The following is a 14,167-nucleotide window of genomic DNA, read 5'->3' as shown; positions in this document are numbered from 1 at the left end:
AAAGAAGGTTGGGAATATATGGTGGTTATGAGTTAGTCTCTATTCTTAGATATCTTGAACCATTAACAGGTGATGTTTTCACAGCACGCCTAGCAGATTGTCAATTTGATGAGGCAAATTTCCCATCATTAGGTGGAGAAAAGAAGATTCTGGAAAAGGATGTGTCATGGCATGAGCCTACTTTATCATATCTTAACCCTCGCACAAAGCAATGTGACATGGAAGTTCAAAAGATAATGCATTTCCAAGAAATGGCAAATCAATTACCTGATGCATTTACTGACACAAAAAGGGTGACTAAATCATATATACCAGTTGTCAATGTTCCAGCTCGAATTGACATTCCACATGGACAATCTGATGATAAAGTCACTCAAGAGTCTAAAACACGCCTGAAGCGTGGAAGGCCATTTGGTTCTAAGGATAAGAACCCACGAAAAAGAAGAGGAGCAGAAAATGCACTAGATCACGATGAAAGTGTTCCTGGAGAAACACGAATTATTCAAATTCCCCAGGAAAGGAGGATGATGCATTAAATTATGGTCAGCCAAATAGAATATGTGACCAAAATGAAACTGACAATATAGGTGCAATATTTTCTTATTCAGTTGCATGTGATATTATGAATGATGATCCCGAACCACAATCAGTCATTGAATGTCAAAGAAGAAATGATTGGGCTAAATGGAAGGAAGCTATGCAAGTTGAATTAAATTCTCTTAACAAGAGAAAGGTTTTTGGGAACATTATCCTCACACCTGAAGTTGTGAAACCATTAGGATATAGATGGATCTCCGTACGAAAAAGAAATGAGAAAGACGAAATTGTAAGATACAAGGCCAGGCTTGTTGCTCAAGGTTTCTCTCAAAGACCTGGAATTGATTATGAAGAAACTTATTCACCGGTAATGGATGCAACCACTTTCAGATATTTAATCAGCTTGGCAGTATCTAAAAATTTAGAGATGTGTCTTATGGATGTTGTTACAGCTTACTTGTATGGATCACTTGATAGTGATATTTATATGAAAATCCCTGAAGGATTTAAAATGCCTGAAGCGTTAAGTGCAAAACCCAAAGAAATGTATTCTATAAAATTACAAAGATCTTTGTATGGGTTAAAGCAATCTGGGCGCATGTGGTACAATCGTTTAAGCGATTATTTGACAAGTAAATGTTATAAAAATAACACTATTTGTCCATGTGTATTTATTAAGAAAACAACATATGGATATGTGATCATAGCAGTCTACGTTGATGATCTAAACATCATTGGAAAGAATAAAGAAATCCTTCAAGTGATTGAACTTTTAAAGAAAGAATTTGAAATGAAAGATCTTGGAAAAACCAAATATTGTCTTGGTTTACAGATTGAGCATATGCCTAACGGAATACTTGTGCATCAATCAAATTACACAGAAAGAGTCTTGAAACGTTTCAATATGGAAAATGCAAATCCTTTAAGCACTCCAATGGTTGTTAGATCATTAAATATTGACAAGGATCCATTTCGTCCATGCGAAGAAAATGAAGAAGTCATTGGTTCAGAAGTACCATATCTAAATGCAATTGGAGCTCTTATGTATCTTACCAATTGTACTAGACCTGACATTTTTTTCGTTGTAAACTTGCTAGCAAGATTTAGTTCAGCCCCAACAAAAAGACATTGGAATGGAATCAAACATATTTTTCGATACCTTCGAGGAACTAGTGATTTAGGGTTATTTTACCCTAACAATTCAAAACAAGGCTTGATTGGTTATGCAGATGCAGGTTATTTGTCTGATCCTCATAAAGCTAGATCTCAAACTGGATACGTATTCATGAATGGAGGTACTACAATTTCCTGGCGTTCTCAAAAGCAAACACTTGTTGCGACATCCTCGAATCATGTTGAAGTAATTGCACTAAATGAAGCTAGTAGAGAATGTACATGGTTAAGATCGATGACACAACTAGTTTTAACTTCATGTGGACTTGAAAAGGATATATGTCCAACTTTAATTTATGAAGATAACTCAGCATGTGTCACTCAAATGAAAGAGGGATATATCAAGAGCGACAGGACAAAACATATACCTCCAAAGTTTTTTGAGTACACTCAAGAGCTTATAAAGAACCATCAAGTTGAAATCAAATATGTTCAATCCAGTAATAATACAGCAGACCTTTTTACGAAGGCACTTCCTACTGCAATCTTCAGGAAACATGTCCATGGCATCGGAATGCGACATGTGCATAAAATATAATGTGACAAATGTCTAAATAAGGGGGAGTCAACTATACACTGCACTCTTTTTCCCTTTGCTAAAGTTTTTTCACACTGGGTTTTCTTTAGCAATGTTTTTAATGAGGCAGTACGTCAAAGTTGAACGCTAAAATGATGTCATCCAAGGGGGAGTGTTGTAAATAATTGGTGGATGACATAATAATTGGTGCATGGTACATTTGTCAACATTTCTAACTAGTTACAATTATATATTAGTAAAATTTGTAGTATAAATACCCTTCCATTGTAAAGAATGTGATACACCAAAAGTTATAAGAGATATAACTTTCATATTCTCTCTAAATATTCTTTCTTCTCAATTAAAGTTCTTATCAAAGTTTACTAGTTTGGTTTGATTTATAGTTACATTAATTACGATTAATTCATAAGAATATATATATATATATATATATATATATATATATATATATATATATATATATATATATATATATATATATATATATTCTGTAAAGCATTGTCTCCAACCATATGCTCCTGCAATGTGCCATGCACGTGATTCTCTGTACTATGTAGTTTTCTTAGTTTTTTTATTTCGTACATGTTTTCAAAAAAATATTATTATATTCTTTTACATTATTTTTTCATTACCTTCAATAAAATAACATAATAAATAATTTATTAAATTAAACGTGTCTTTATTTATATTCTATGCTTTTTGTCTTTGTCTATCTTTTTCTATCATATCAATGATAATAGAGTTTAGTATCCCTCATATCACTAGAACATGAAACAACACAACCAAAATCTACATTCATTCTCGATAATCTCCCATATATTGATATGACGACTACCCCCATCAAACTCGTCCTTTTCTTCTTCACGGTAGTCGTCGTGTTCTTATCCTCTCATGGGGCTAAAGAAATCTTGCTGAAAAACGAAGTTATCCGGGATGCAAATCACGAAACACTCGTTTCCCCCGGAAAAATCTTTCAAATGGGTTTCTTTGAGCTACAACCAAACCATAGGTATGTTGGGATATGGTATTACTTAGATCCCAAAACAATTGTATGGGTCGCCAACCGTGACTCCCCGATTTCATCATCTTCCTCCATAATTACTATCCAAGACGATGGTAATTTTGTGGTGAAAGACAGTTCTATGAACTATTTCACCACAAACTTACATTCAGGTTCAGGATCCGATCGCCGGACCCTAAAGCTATCAGATACGGGGAACGCGATACTGACAGATGAATCTGGAAAACATTTTTGGTCCAGTTTCGCGTTCCCAACCGATACTTTCCTTCCAGGAATGTATATGGAGAAAACCATGAAAATTGTATCATGGAAAACTCCAAATGATCCGGGAACCGGAAGTTTCGTGTTCCAAAAAGATCAAGTCTTCGGCTACAACAATTACACGGTTTTCACCGGAAAAAGCCTTCATTGGAAAAGCGGATTCGGTCTAGAACCCAACAAAAACCTCACCAAGATAGCAATGGCTGCACTTGAACTGTTGTCAAACTCCACTCAAAAGTCAACTTACTCAAGGCTTTTAATGAATTCTTCCGGTGAAGTCCAATTCTATAGTTGGGATTCAAGATTCAGCAAATGGGTATTAAATTGGTCGGAACCTAGGGATTATTGTAGTAGATTCAACGTTTGTGGGCCAAACAGAAGCTGTAACGTCACTACAACGATGGAAAACGATTCGATCTGTAACTGTTTACCTGGTTTTGAGCTTATGGATGATGTAGCTTCATCGCAACAAATCTGCAAAAGGACTTCGACTATATGTAGTGGGAACGACACTAGTTTCTTGGGCATGGAGATCATGAAGATCGATGTAACATTTGCTACGTTTTTGGAGTCTAGAAGTGCGTCGGAATGTAAAGAAAAGTGTTTGGGTTTGGATTGTTGTCAAGCTTATTCGTATAATGATGTTGGGAATCCAGAATTGGTTCGAGTTGGAGTTCCTGGAGGTAAACAAGGGTGCTGGATATGGAGTTCTGGATCGTATCTTGTTGATGTTCAGGTTGGTGATGGAGTTACTGGAGTTGAAGTTTTTATCAGAAACCCTATTTCGAAAGGTAAGTACTTAAGTACTTTCATATTATCATCTTGTGTTTCTTTCATGCTTTTATTTTTTATTTATGTCATGCCTTTAATCTTACTGCTAATTCTGACTTAGACTTACATGTACACTTTGATACTATCAAAGCTACTTGTATGTTAATTAAATGGTGAAATGCTCTGATATAATAAGTGAAAGTAAATATAACTATTAAAAATAAATACATATATTATTACAATAAGAATAATTTTTTTTATAAGATGATTGATAGATTAGGTATTTTGATATATTTTGTTAACTTTGGAAACGCTGGATTCATTGGGCACTTTTTTTAATTTATCTGTTTGTGGTTGTACTCATTTGACCTATTAAATATAAACTACTTATTGTTATTAAATTATAGATAAATGCATCAAAACTTGCAACCAAAGATAAAATTATTCGAACAATCTGTCACTAAATTGTATGCATTTGACCTATTAGATGTAAACTATAACCTTTTCACATTTTTTATTTTTTTTTTGAAAAAGCTATAACCTTTTTTATTATAGTTGTTATTTATCAAATTAAATAAGAAGGTTGTACCCAAATAAAAAATAATTTATTAATTTATTAGAGTTGTTTTATTTTTAATTTCAAATTCCTGATCAAACACAATAGTCACTCTTACCTCTCAGTCTTGGCATACCTCTCTTTTAATCTTGTTATATATTTTTGAAATGTTTTAACTAAAATCGAATTATAAACGGGATTTTCATCCTCCTATATTTTTTTTCTATATATCCTTCTATACATTTTAAATTATAAAAACTGATTTGGTTAATAAAATTAAGAATTCACTTAATCTAGTTGAACTAGTTTATTTAAACGAGCACTTCCTAATTTTAGGCATAAATAATACACTACACTTAATTTTTGTTTTTGTTTATGACACTCACTACAAGAAATCGGCCCTATAGCGGCGACATTTAATCAACGCCATTAAATGTCATCAATATTACCTTTGTCGCCGCTATAATCATTCGCAGAGCTTTATTAGGTCAAGGGAGGGTTGTGGCCCTCCTGATTTTTTTGTTAGAAACGTCCTTATAATTTTATTTTATACATTTTAGATTCAAAAATATAAAATTTTGGTTGTAGCCCTTCCTGTTTACTAATTTTTATATATATTATATTTTCGGCCCACGAATCAAAGCTCTGCCCCTGGCTATAAATAGTGTTTTCATTTAAGACATGGCGCCTTATTATTGTCATATTTCAAAAACAAGAAATGATTCACTAAAGTTTATTTCTTTTTGTAAGGGACCACCCTTTAACTATAGTAATTTCGTCATAAGTTGAAAAAAGATGAGAGTACACTATTCTCCTTTGGCACCTACACCTACACCTACTCGACTCGTCCTTCTTAACATTGAATCTTAAATTCATATATAATAATTAGATTTACAAACATATTAGATGTTCCCAATATTTGTTGCCTAACATATGCTCACACAATGCTCTTTAAATATGTTCTTCATTTTCTATATTTTATTTTTTTATCACCTTGTCATTCAAAAAACAATAATAATAATAAGTCTCAAGATAAAGTGTAGACTGTAGAAATGATATGCATATACCATGCAAGCTCTTTACATGAACTGAATTGGATCATATACAATATGTTTCAGCGATTAAAAAACCCCCTACGACTCAAGTACCTAATCAAAGTGTAAAAAGGTCAAAGTCAACATCTTCCGCATTCATTATCCTTTCTGCAACTGCCATTCCTGGAATTCTACTTTTTTGCTGCATAGCGTTTATTTGTTATAGGAGAAGGATCAATATCAGGAAAGCACAAGGTACCTAAACATTAATCCTAAATTTAAATCACTGTTTTTATCTAAGCATGTATAGTATTTGATATCTATATAACAAATGAAACTTATTATTGTCAAAACGATGTTTGAATTATCCTAAAGGCCTAAATGCATTTCATTTGTATTTGACTCTCACATTACTCATAAAATATCAGCAAGTGTACAATTATTATTTTTGACATGGTAATAATCACCAAAATAAAGATGGATAGTAAAAGAAAAATTATGAGCACCTTTTCATATATGACAAAATAACTACCAATTTGGCCATATAACTTTTAGGAATTGCGAAATTGGTTTATGAATTATCCTTATCACAGAAAGTTTTTTTTTTCCTTTTATGCAAAATAACATTATTTCGCAAAATATGATCTCATTTTGCAAAATTTTATCAAATTCTATCATGGGGATAATTCATTTGAAGTTCACAAAATTCATCTTGAAAAATGGATGGTTATTTTGTGTTGTATGTGAAAAAAAAATGGTTTTTTGTTATTCTACACCTTCAATTTTGGTCATTTTCGTGGTAATGCCATGTAATTTAAATCGCTATGTGGATTAAGATTCAGGAATATGGTCAAATTCAAGGCATGGGAATCTTACAATTTTTCTTGACAAAATTCAGAAAGAATAAAAAAAAGTTGGTTAGATTTTCAAAATCAAAAGTGATCCCAAGGGTGTGGTTTAAAGTAAAAGAAGATATAACATCTAAGCCCATATATGTTTATCTTTATGTTTTTCTTTTAGGAAAGGAAGAAAGCGAATCTGTCCATCAATTTAATGAAAGTGTGAGGCAAGTTCAGGATATGCTAGATCCATTCAATGAAAGTGATTCGCCAACCATTGGTATACCTTTCTTTGACTTTGAAAAAATATCGTCTTCCACAGATGGCTTCTCAGAAGCAAATATGCTTGGGGAAGGTGGTTTTGGACCCGTTTACAAGGTGAGAGTTCATATTCCCTTTAAAAAAACATCAAAACATGTATCTTTAATTCCATTATTTCATTTATTATAATTCAAATTCCATACATTGACTACAAACGGTTTCTAAACACTCCACATAACTAAGTTACATTTAAAAAAAAAAAAAAAAATCATGTATGTACGTGGATATATTTCCCTTGTCTCATTTATGAACAAATGAGAGAAGGGAAACGGGGTGTCAAGAGGTCCAACTTAAAATGGATATAAATTTTGATATGTTAGGAGTTACGAGACTTATTTTATAAAACTGACTGAACGTATATTTTATAAGAAATCTTGTACTATTTTTTTTATTGAAAATCCCTCTTTTTGAAAGTTTAGCATTTCTGTGTTGTTTACTTCCATCGTGCAACATTTATGTTAGGAAAAGTTACCTAAAGAAAACAAAATTTACAATAGGAAAACATGTTACGATCGCCTAAATGGTGCTTTATATTATCTAATTCTTCTTATTTATAAATTATTATCAAGTTACTAGTGGTCATTTTAACTATGTACAATTATTCTCAATTCATATGTTTTTCGCTTTACCAAATGATCATCATGACAACGTATGTTAGGGTAAGTTCCCTGGGGGACTAGAAGTTGCGGTGAAGAGGCTATCAATCCATTCAGGACAAGGTTTAGAAGAGTTCAAGAATGAGGTTACATTGATTGCAAAACTTCAACATCGAAATCTTGTTAGACTATTGGGATATTGCATGAAGGGAAATGAGAAGATGCTCATATATGAGTATATGCCTAACAAAAGCTTAGATGCATTCATATTTGGTAATCCTCTTCTGCCTTCTCACGATGATCAAAATGATGATTGTTTTTTATTAAGAAATTCCTAACAAAAGCTTATTATAGTATTCTAACTTCAAGAAAATTTTAAAGAGATGGACATGCATTTATATTTATGTTTGAATGAACTACTTGCAAGATGGGACACAAAGTGCATTGCTTGATTGGCCAAAAAGGTTTGAAATAATCATGGGGATTTGTAGAGGTCTCATATATCTTCATCAAGATTCGAGGTTGAGAATCATCCATAGAGATTTAAAGACAAGTAATATATTATTAGATGAAGATTTAAATCCGAAAATATCAGATTTTGGATTGGCAAAGATTGTCAATGGCAAAGAAGTGGAATCTAATACAAAAAGAGTTATTGGAACCTAGTAAGTATTTTGTACATCTATTAGAATATAAAAAATGATCGTAAAATTTATGCATATTTAACAATTATGGCATTAGGTAAATATTTGACAATTATTATTTGTTATTGATGCAGTGGTTATATGGCTCCGGAATATGCATTAGAAGGGTTATTTTCAATCAAATCTGATGTTTATAGTTTTGGAGTAGTTGTTCTTGAGATTATCAGTGGGAAAAAGAAACATTATCAATGCGATCAAGCCATTAGTCTTCTCAATTATGTGAGTACAATATCTCATCAAACCGATGCTTCATTTAATCTTCTTTTGCTTTTGAAAAGAAAGGCTACCAACTTGCTTCTTTTGATCTTCTTTGCTTTTGAAAAGAAAGCCCACCAACTTCATTTGTCTATCAACTACACCAATACTTATGCCAAAAAAATTACAAAATTCAAATATATTTTTTTGAGACAGTAACAATGACAGTAACTTTGAATTTGACTGACATCAACATGACAAAAACCGCAATGTTTGTCCTAATCAAAAGGATGATGGAACAATGTGCATGGCACATGGACTTCCTCTTGATTCCTCATCTGTGCAAAGTACGCAAATGTCATCATCTTCATCATCGAAAATAGTTTTATAAAAAATTTTCTAGTCCAATCTAGTTTCTTTTTGGTCATGCATGTACCCTATATCACAAACACGGCCTACATACACGATTGTATTGTGTATGAGCATCGGTCTTTCTAACGTTTTTTTTTAAATATATGATCTTGTTTAATGTGATCAGGCTTGGCATTTGTGGAAGGAAGGTAGTCCGTTGGATCTAATGGAACGAGTCTTAACAGAAAGTTACAACGCAGATGAAGTACTAAAATGCCTATTAATTGGGCTTTTATGTGTGCAAGAAGATCCTGATGATCGTCCTACGATGTCCAATGTAGTAACTATGCTCACTAGCGACATTGCTACACTTCCTGAACCAAAACAACCGGCATTTTTAGTAAGAAAACTAACTTCGTCTTCTTATACTAATTCTTCTTCTTATCAACCCCATACACAGACCAACGTGGACGTGACAATCTCCGTAATACAAGGACGATAAGTATGGTGATTAAGTTGTCAGTGTTTTTATGTTATTATTCCTTATATGAACTAATACATGTAAAGTTTACTTTTCTTGAAAATACGAAGATTTGTTCTCATTTTTTATGAAATTCATAAATTAATGTGTGTGGATATGGTAGAATGAACAATTTTACATTGTAAATGGATAAAGATGAATAGTGGTATCTCCTTATATGAAACACATTCATTTCTTATGGATAAATCCCTTTCCATGATATTATTTTCTCTTTGATATGAGAAATTCATTCATAGAAAATAGGTGATAAAACGGATGTTGTGTTGTATTTATACATAGAAAATAGAGATAATAAATATATTGATTTGAAAAACTGAATCCGTTGGTTTTAGCATTCTTGATTAGAGTAAAGAAGTATGATATATTGACAAACAATTGGTTGGTATGTATAGGTGGCCAAATGGGCAGGTGTGACGGGTCAAATGATGAGTCACACTATGACGGGTCAAACAATGAGTCATAGTGTGACGGGTCAAACGATGAGTCATAGTGTGACGGGTCAAACAATGAGTCATAGCAGGTAATTCAAAATAGTCGTAATTGAAAGTGTAAATCAACAACGGTGTCAATAATTTGGATATTGGGAGTATAAATATAGTTGAAATCAAATTAAATATTTTCTCAAAGTTCTTTAATGTATAAAGTTGTACCTCCTTAAATATAATATAAATAAAAATTATAATTGAATCCAACAAGTTTTGTTTGTTGAAAACGACTGATTATATAGTTGTCAAAAATTTATAGAAACACATATTTCTCAATAATAATGAACAAAAAGTAGTTTAATCTGTTTTTAGTCCGACGATATTTTATATGATAAGTCTAATTTTAATTGACAAACGATGTGGTATATTTATGTTACTTTGAAGATCATAACATTGCTTTCTTTTAGATAGGAGATGTAGAAAAAAAAATTACTTTATAATGATATAAAAACATCCATATTCTAATAAAAAAATATTAAATGCATCGTATTTTACATGATATTGCAATAAAAGCTAAAATCAAAAATTAGATAAAAATTAAAAGCTTTGTGTATCAGAAGTTATAATAGAAAAATATATTCAATTATAACAATATATTGATGAAAATCTACATATTACTTTGTTTCTACTTCTTTTAATCGCTAAAAAATATCTTGAGACATTATTTTAATAAAATCCAATAAACTTAAAAAGGAATAAAATGTATTAGGATTATGTGATTATTTTCATGGTATTTAATTTGTTAATATATTTGCATTTGAAATGATTTAAAACTAATTTCATTTGAAAACTAAGTGTATTTGGTGTATAATATTTACAAAGAAATTGAATTCCATTGTTTTTAAGATTTTGATCGACTTATAATTGGTTTTAAAAATATTTATGTTGATTTTGACTGAATTATAATTGGTTTTAAAATTATTTATGTTGAATGACACAGTTATCCATCTATTTCTCTTATAAAGATTATGATCATAAAATAAAAATAAACAATAATAAAAATATTATATTATATTTTTATTAATTAGTTATCTAGAATTTTTTTACAAAAAAACTACAAATTAAATTAATATGTTATCAATATAACTTATGGATGCACTTTATTAAATCAAAAAATAAAAAATATTGTAGAACATTAAAAAAACAATAATAATGATATTAAAACATATTACATGACACGAACTAAACAAAAAAGAATTACAAGAGCAAGAGATTTATATAATGCAACGAAAATAGTTTTTTCATACCTAAGTATTTATAAAAAAAATTCAAACCCAACTAAGCAGTTTATAGAATTTTAATTTCAAATCCTTTTAAATTCATCCAAGCATCAAACGTCAAATCGAACAACCCAAAATTGTTTTAAATAAACAATTTTGATTCCAAAGATCATGTCGCACCAACATATTTCATCATTGAAATCTTTCTTTTACACATCAAACTACAATTTACTTTTTCATTTTCAAATACTCTATATAACAAAAAAACAAAAAGAAAAGAAAATATGAGCAACAAAGAAATGGAAGAACATGTTATTATATAAGCAAATCAATGTATTTAATCATTCAACTATGTTGAAGAAGTTAAGAGTTATGTAATTACAAATAAATATGGTTAAAGACAATTAAGTAGAAAAACTTGAAAATGTTAGGAGTTTCAAATCAATATAGTTGAAAATAAAACAAATATTTGAACCATATTGATTTGAATAGCCTCATTTATTAGATTTATAAAGATTAATTAAAATAAATAAAAGAAAGAGGTAAAATATATTAAAAAGGGTTAACAAAAACATTTTTTATTTATATGGTTCAAAGATCAAACCCTCAAGAAAATTGTAACTACATAGACCATCCATGTCAAAGAAATAGATAAGAACCATTGTAAATATGTATCTTTATTGTATTGATTCGTTCGACATTTATGTTTTTTTATATCTCTATATTTACAATGATCTCGTTTGTATATATTGTTATGTTATTTGTTATATATCCTAGTTGTTATTGGTATTCCATTGTCGGCTTTTCATTTGTTTACGTGACCAAGTGGTTAATATTTCGATTGGTGTATTTTCCATTCTTTACAATATTGTGTATGGCATCCTTGATCAATGTTGTTTTAATGCATTATGTAGAGTTGTATTTCTTTCTTTGATGTAACAAACAAACAAAATTTAGAATGATCAAGAGTTAGGCATTCAACAACCAAGAATGTAATGTTAACACACCATGGAGATTATTGTGTATTAAGATTCATTAAGATTCACATGTGATCATAAATAGGCTAATAAGCATAACATATTGATTCGCTATAACATAAGTTGTTTTTTACCATTCAATATCTCATTTAAGAGATCAAAACAACATTTTTATACTTTTAATTTAGGGAAGAAAAAAATCTGATAGAATTCAATTCGAATTGAAAGTGTAATTGGTTTGATCTTAAAAGTCAAAGGGTTGCTCCTTTTGGAAATTTGGCTATGAATACACAGAACTAATAAAAAATCTCTGAATTCTATCAGAAAAATGACCCAAAACTAGAATTTCAATACAGTTCATTACTAGGACATGATATCTGAAACTTAATTGATGAGGATCGAGCCATTGATAATCTGTAATGGAGCATTTTACAGTGATCTAGAAAGCGAATAAGGTTAATCAAGTAGAAATTTAGTTTGTAGAGGAAAAGATACATACAGATCCGATAAGCATAACTCGTTTTCTGGAGATAAAGCAAACACTGACAAGTTCTACTAAACCCTAAGGTTCTTTCTGGAAGAAACTGTCGATCCGACGAGTGCCAACAGGAACAGGGTTATTATCACTCCTTTTATGAGGTCGATCAGGTTTCGATGACGTCTGAGCCGCCGCCGGTGGCGGCGGCAGTGGAAGTGAATCAAGAAGGAAATCAGCGGTCGGCTGGTGTCTCTTAACGGCGATTCGAAGGTGCTCCAGCTTTATTGTCTTCCTTTTCTTCTCAACTGCAACCTCCGATGATTTCTCGGCCAAGAACTTGACGAAAAGCTCGGTGGCGTTTGAGATTAGGAATAGGGCATCGGCGTTGATTTTGTTGATATCTTTGTCGAGTTTCATAATACGCTTCACTCTGCCGGTTGGTATACTAGATTGGACGGTTTCTGTGTGAATCTCTTCACCTTCCGCCATTGATAACTGTAAATCTGTAGATTGAAACAGGAGTTTTGGGTTACAGAATTTGGGGGAAGAAATTGTTTGGTTATTTAGGGTTTGATTTTGGCGGGAAGACGAAATGATTTGGGCGCGGATTAAAGGTCACGAAAAAGAGAACTTATCGAGAACTCTAATATATGAGTAAAATGCATAATTAGCTCGGGTTCAAAGAAAATATAGCAAAGTCCCTTTAGTTTCTTGGGAAAATGACTCTTGAGGGTGATTAACTTTGCGTTTGTACTCATTTGGTCTCTTTTCTTTTTTTGTATTCAATATACCATCGAACTTGTTGTTTGTGTTCATCATAACCCTTTTAACCGGCTTTTGACATGTGATAGTCGGTCAAAGGGTTATGGTGAACACAAACAACAAGTTTGATGGTATATTGAGTACAAAAAAAAGGAAAGGGACCAAATGAGAACAAACTCAACAGTTGGTTACCCTCCTGAGTCATTTTCCCCGAAAAGTAAAATCAAATTAAAGTTGCAAAATTATCAAAGACTGCAACCTTCTTTGGCTATAATGTATATGAAGAGTTTTTCAGAGAGGTAACTTTGTTGAAGCATGGTTTATGCTATGTTTACTGTGGTTAGCTGTCAACACCTCTTTGCAAAAGGATATGACTGTGTATGAGAGGTATATTTATCAGCATAAACGTTTACCTCAAGGTATATTATGGTGATGTGTCTACAAAAGCAACATGATATTATACATATTAATGTTGTATCTTATCCCATGAATTCGATCTTAAAGCTAAGTAAACTCAAAAATCACAGCACTTGTGATTCTACTCGTTTGTAGACTTGTCTAGAATCCATGATACGATAAATCATTTGATTGGAAATGTAAATGTAGTCATGAAATGCGCCTGCTTAGTCAATATTCCCCTAATAAATATTCAAGTGCATTACAAAGTTGTACATGTATGAATAATGTTCTTTCGTGGGTTATGTTTTGAAGAGAAGCAAGAATGAATCTCATAAATTCATTAATATCAGTAGGAGATGACGTGAGATTTGTTGTAAATGAGTAAATGGAAAATGAATCAGGAGGGTA

At 31.4% G+C, this 14,167-nt stretch overlaps 2 protein-coding genes across 3 annotated transcripts; one reads left to right on the top strand and one right to left on the bottom strand.

The window, feature by feature from the left end:
• Window positions 1–2,985: 2,985 nt before the first annotated feature.
• Window positions 2,986–10,097, top strand: LOC145130850 (G-type lectin S-receptor-like serine/threonine-protein kinase At4g03230). 2 transcript variants are annotated; one of them, XM_079065609.1, is made up of 8 exons: window positions 2,986–4,321; window positions 5,976–6,146; window positions 6,912–7,108; window positions 7,710–7,920; window positions 8,075–8,312; window positions 8,426–8,570; window positions 9,085–9,297; window positions 9,831–10,097. In XM_079065609.1, the coding sequence occupies exons 1-8, from the start codon at window positions 3,073–3,075 to the stop codon at window positions 9,960–9,962; spliced, it is 2,556 nt and encodes an 851-aa protein (XP_078921735.1). In that variant the 5' UTR covers window positions 2,986–3,072; the 3' UTR covers window positions 9,963–10,097. The 2 variants fall into 2 exon arrangements, with proteins under 2 accessions (XP_078921735.1, XP_078921736.1); XM_079065610.1 differs by lacking the exon at window positions 9,831–10,097 and having other exon boundaries at window positions 2,987–4,321; window positions 9,085–9,533.
• Window positions 10,098–12,417: 2,320 nt separating this feature from the next.
• NF-YC13 (nuclear factor Y, subunit C13) lies at window positions 12,418–13,224 on the bottom strand. Its single transcript, XM_079068419.1, has one exon. It carries the CDS (start codon window positions 13,085–13,087, stop codon window positions 12,683–12,685), a length of 405 nt encoding a protein of 134 aa, XP_078924545.1. The 5' UTR covers window positions 13,088–13,224; the 3' UTR covers window positions 12,418–12,682.
• Between the last annotated feature and the right edge of the window lie 943 nt (window positions 13,225–14,167).

This window comes from Lactuca virosa, chromosome 8 (genome assembly GCF_052849685.1).
Source record: "Lactuca virosa cultivar CGN04683 chromosome 8, Lactuca_virosa_CGN04683_v6, whole genome shotgun sequence".
In the NCBI taxonomy this organism is placed as follows: Eukaryota; Viridiplantae; Streptophyta; class Magnoliopsida; order Asterales; family Asteraceae; genus Lactuca; species Lactuca virosa.
The sequence above is the reverse complement of the archived record's forward strand: the minus strand, read 5'-3'. Positions and strand labels throughout refer to the sequence as shown.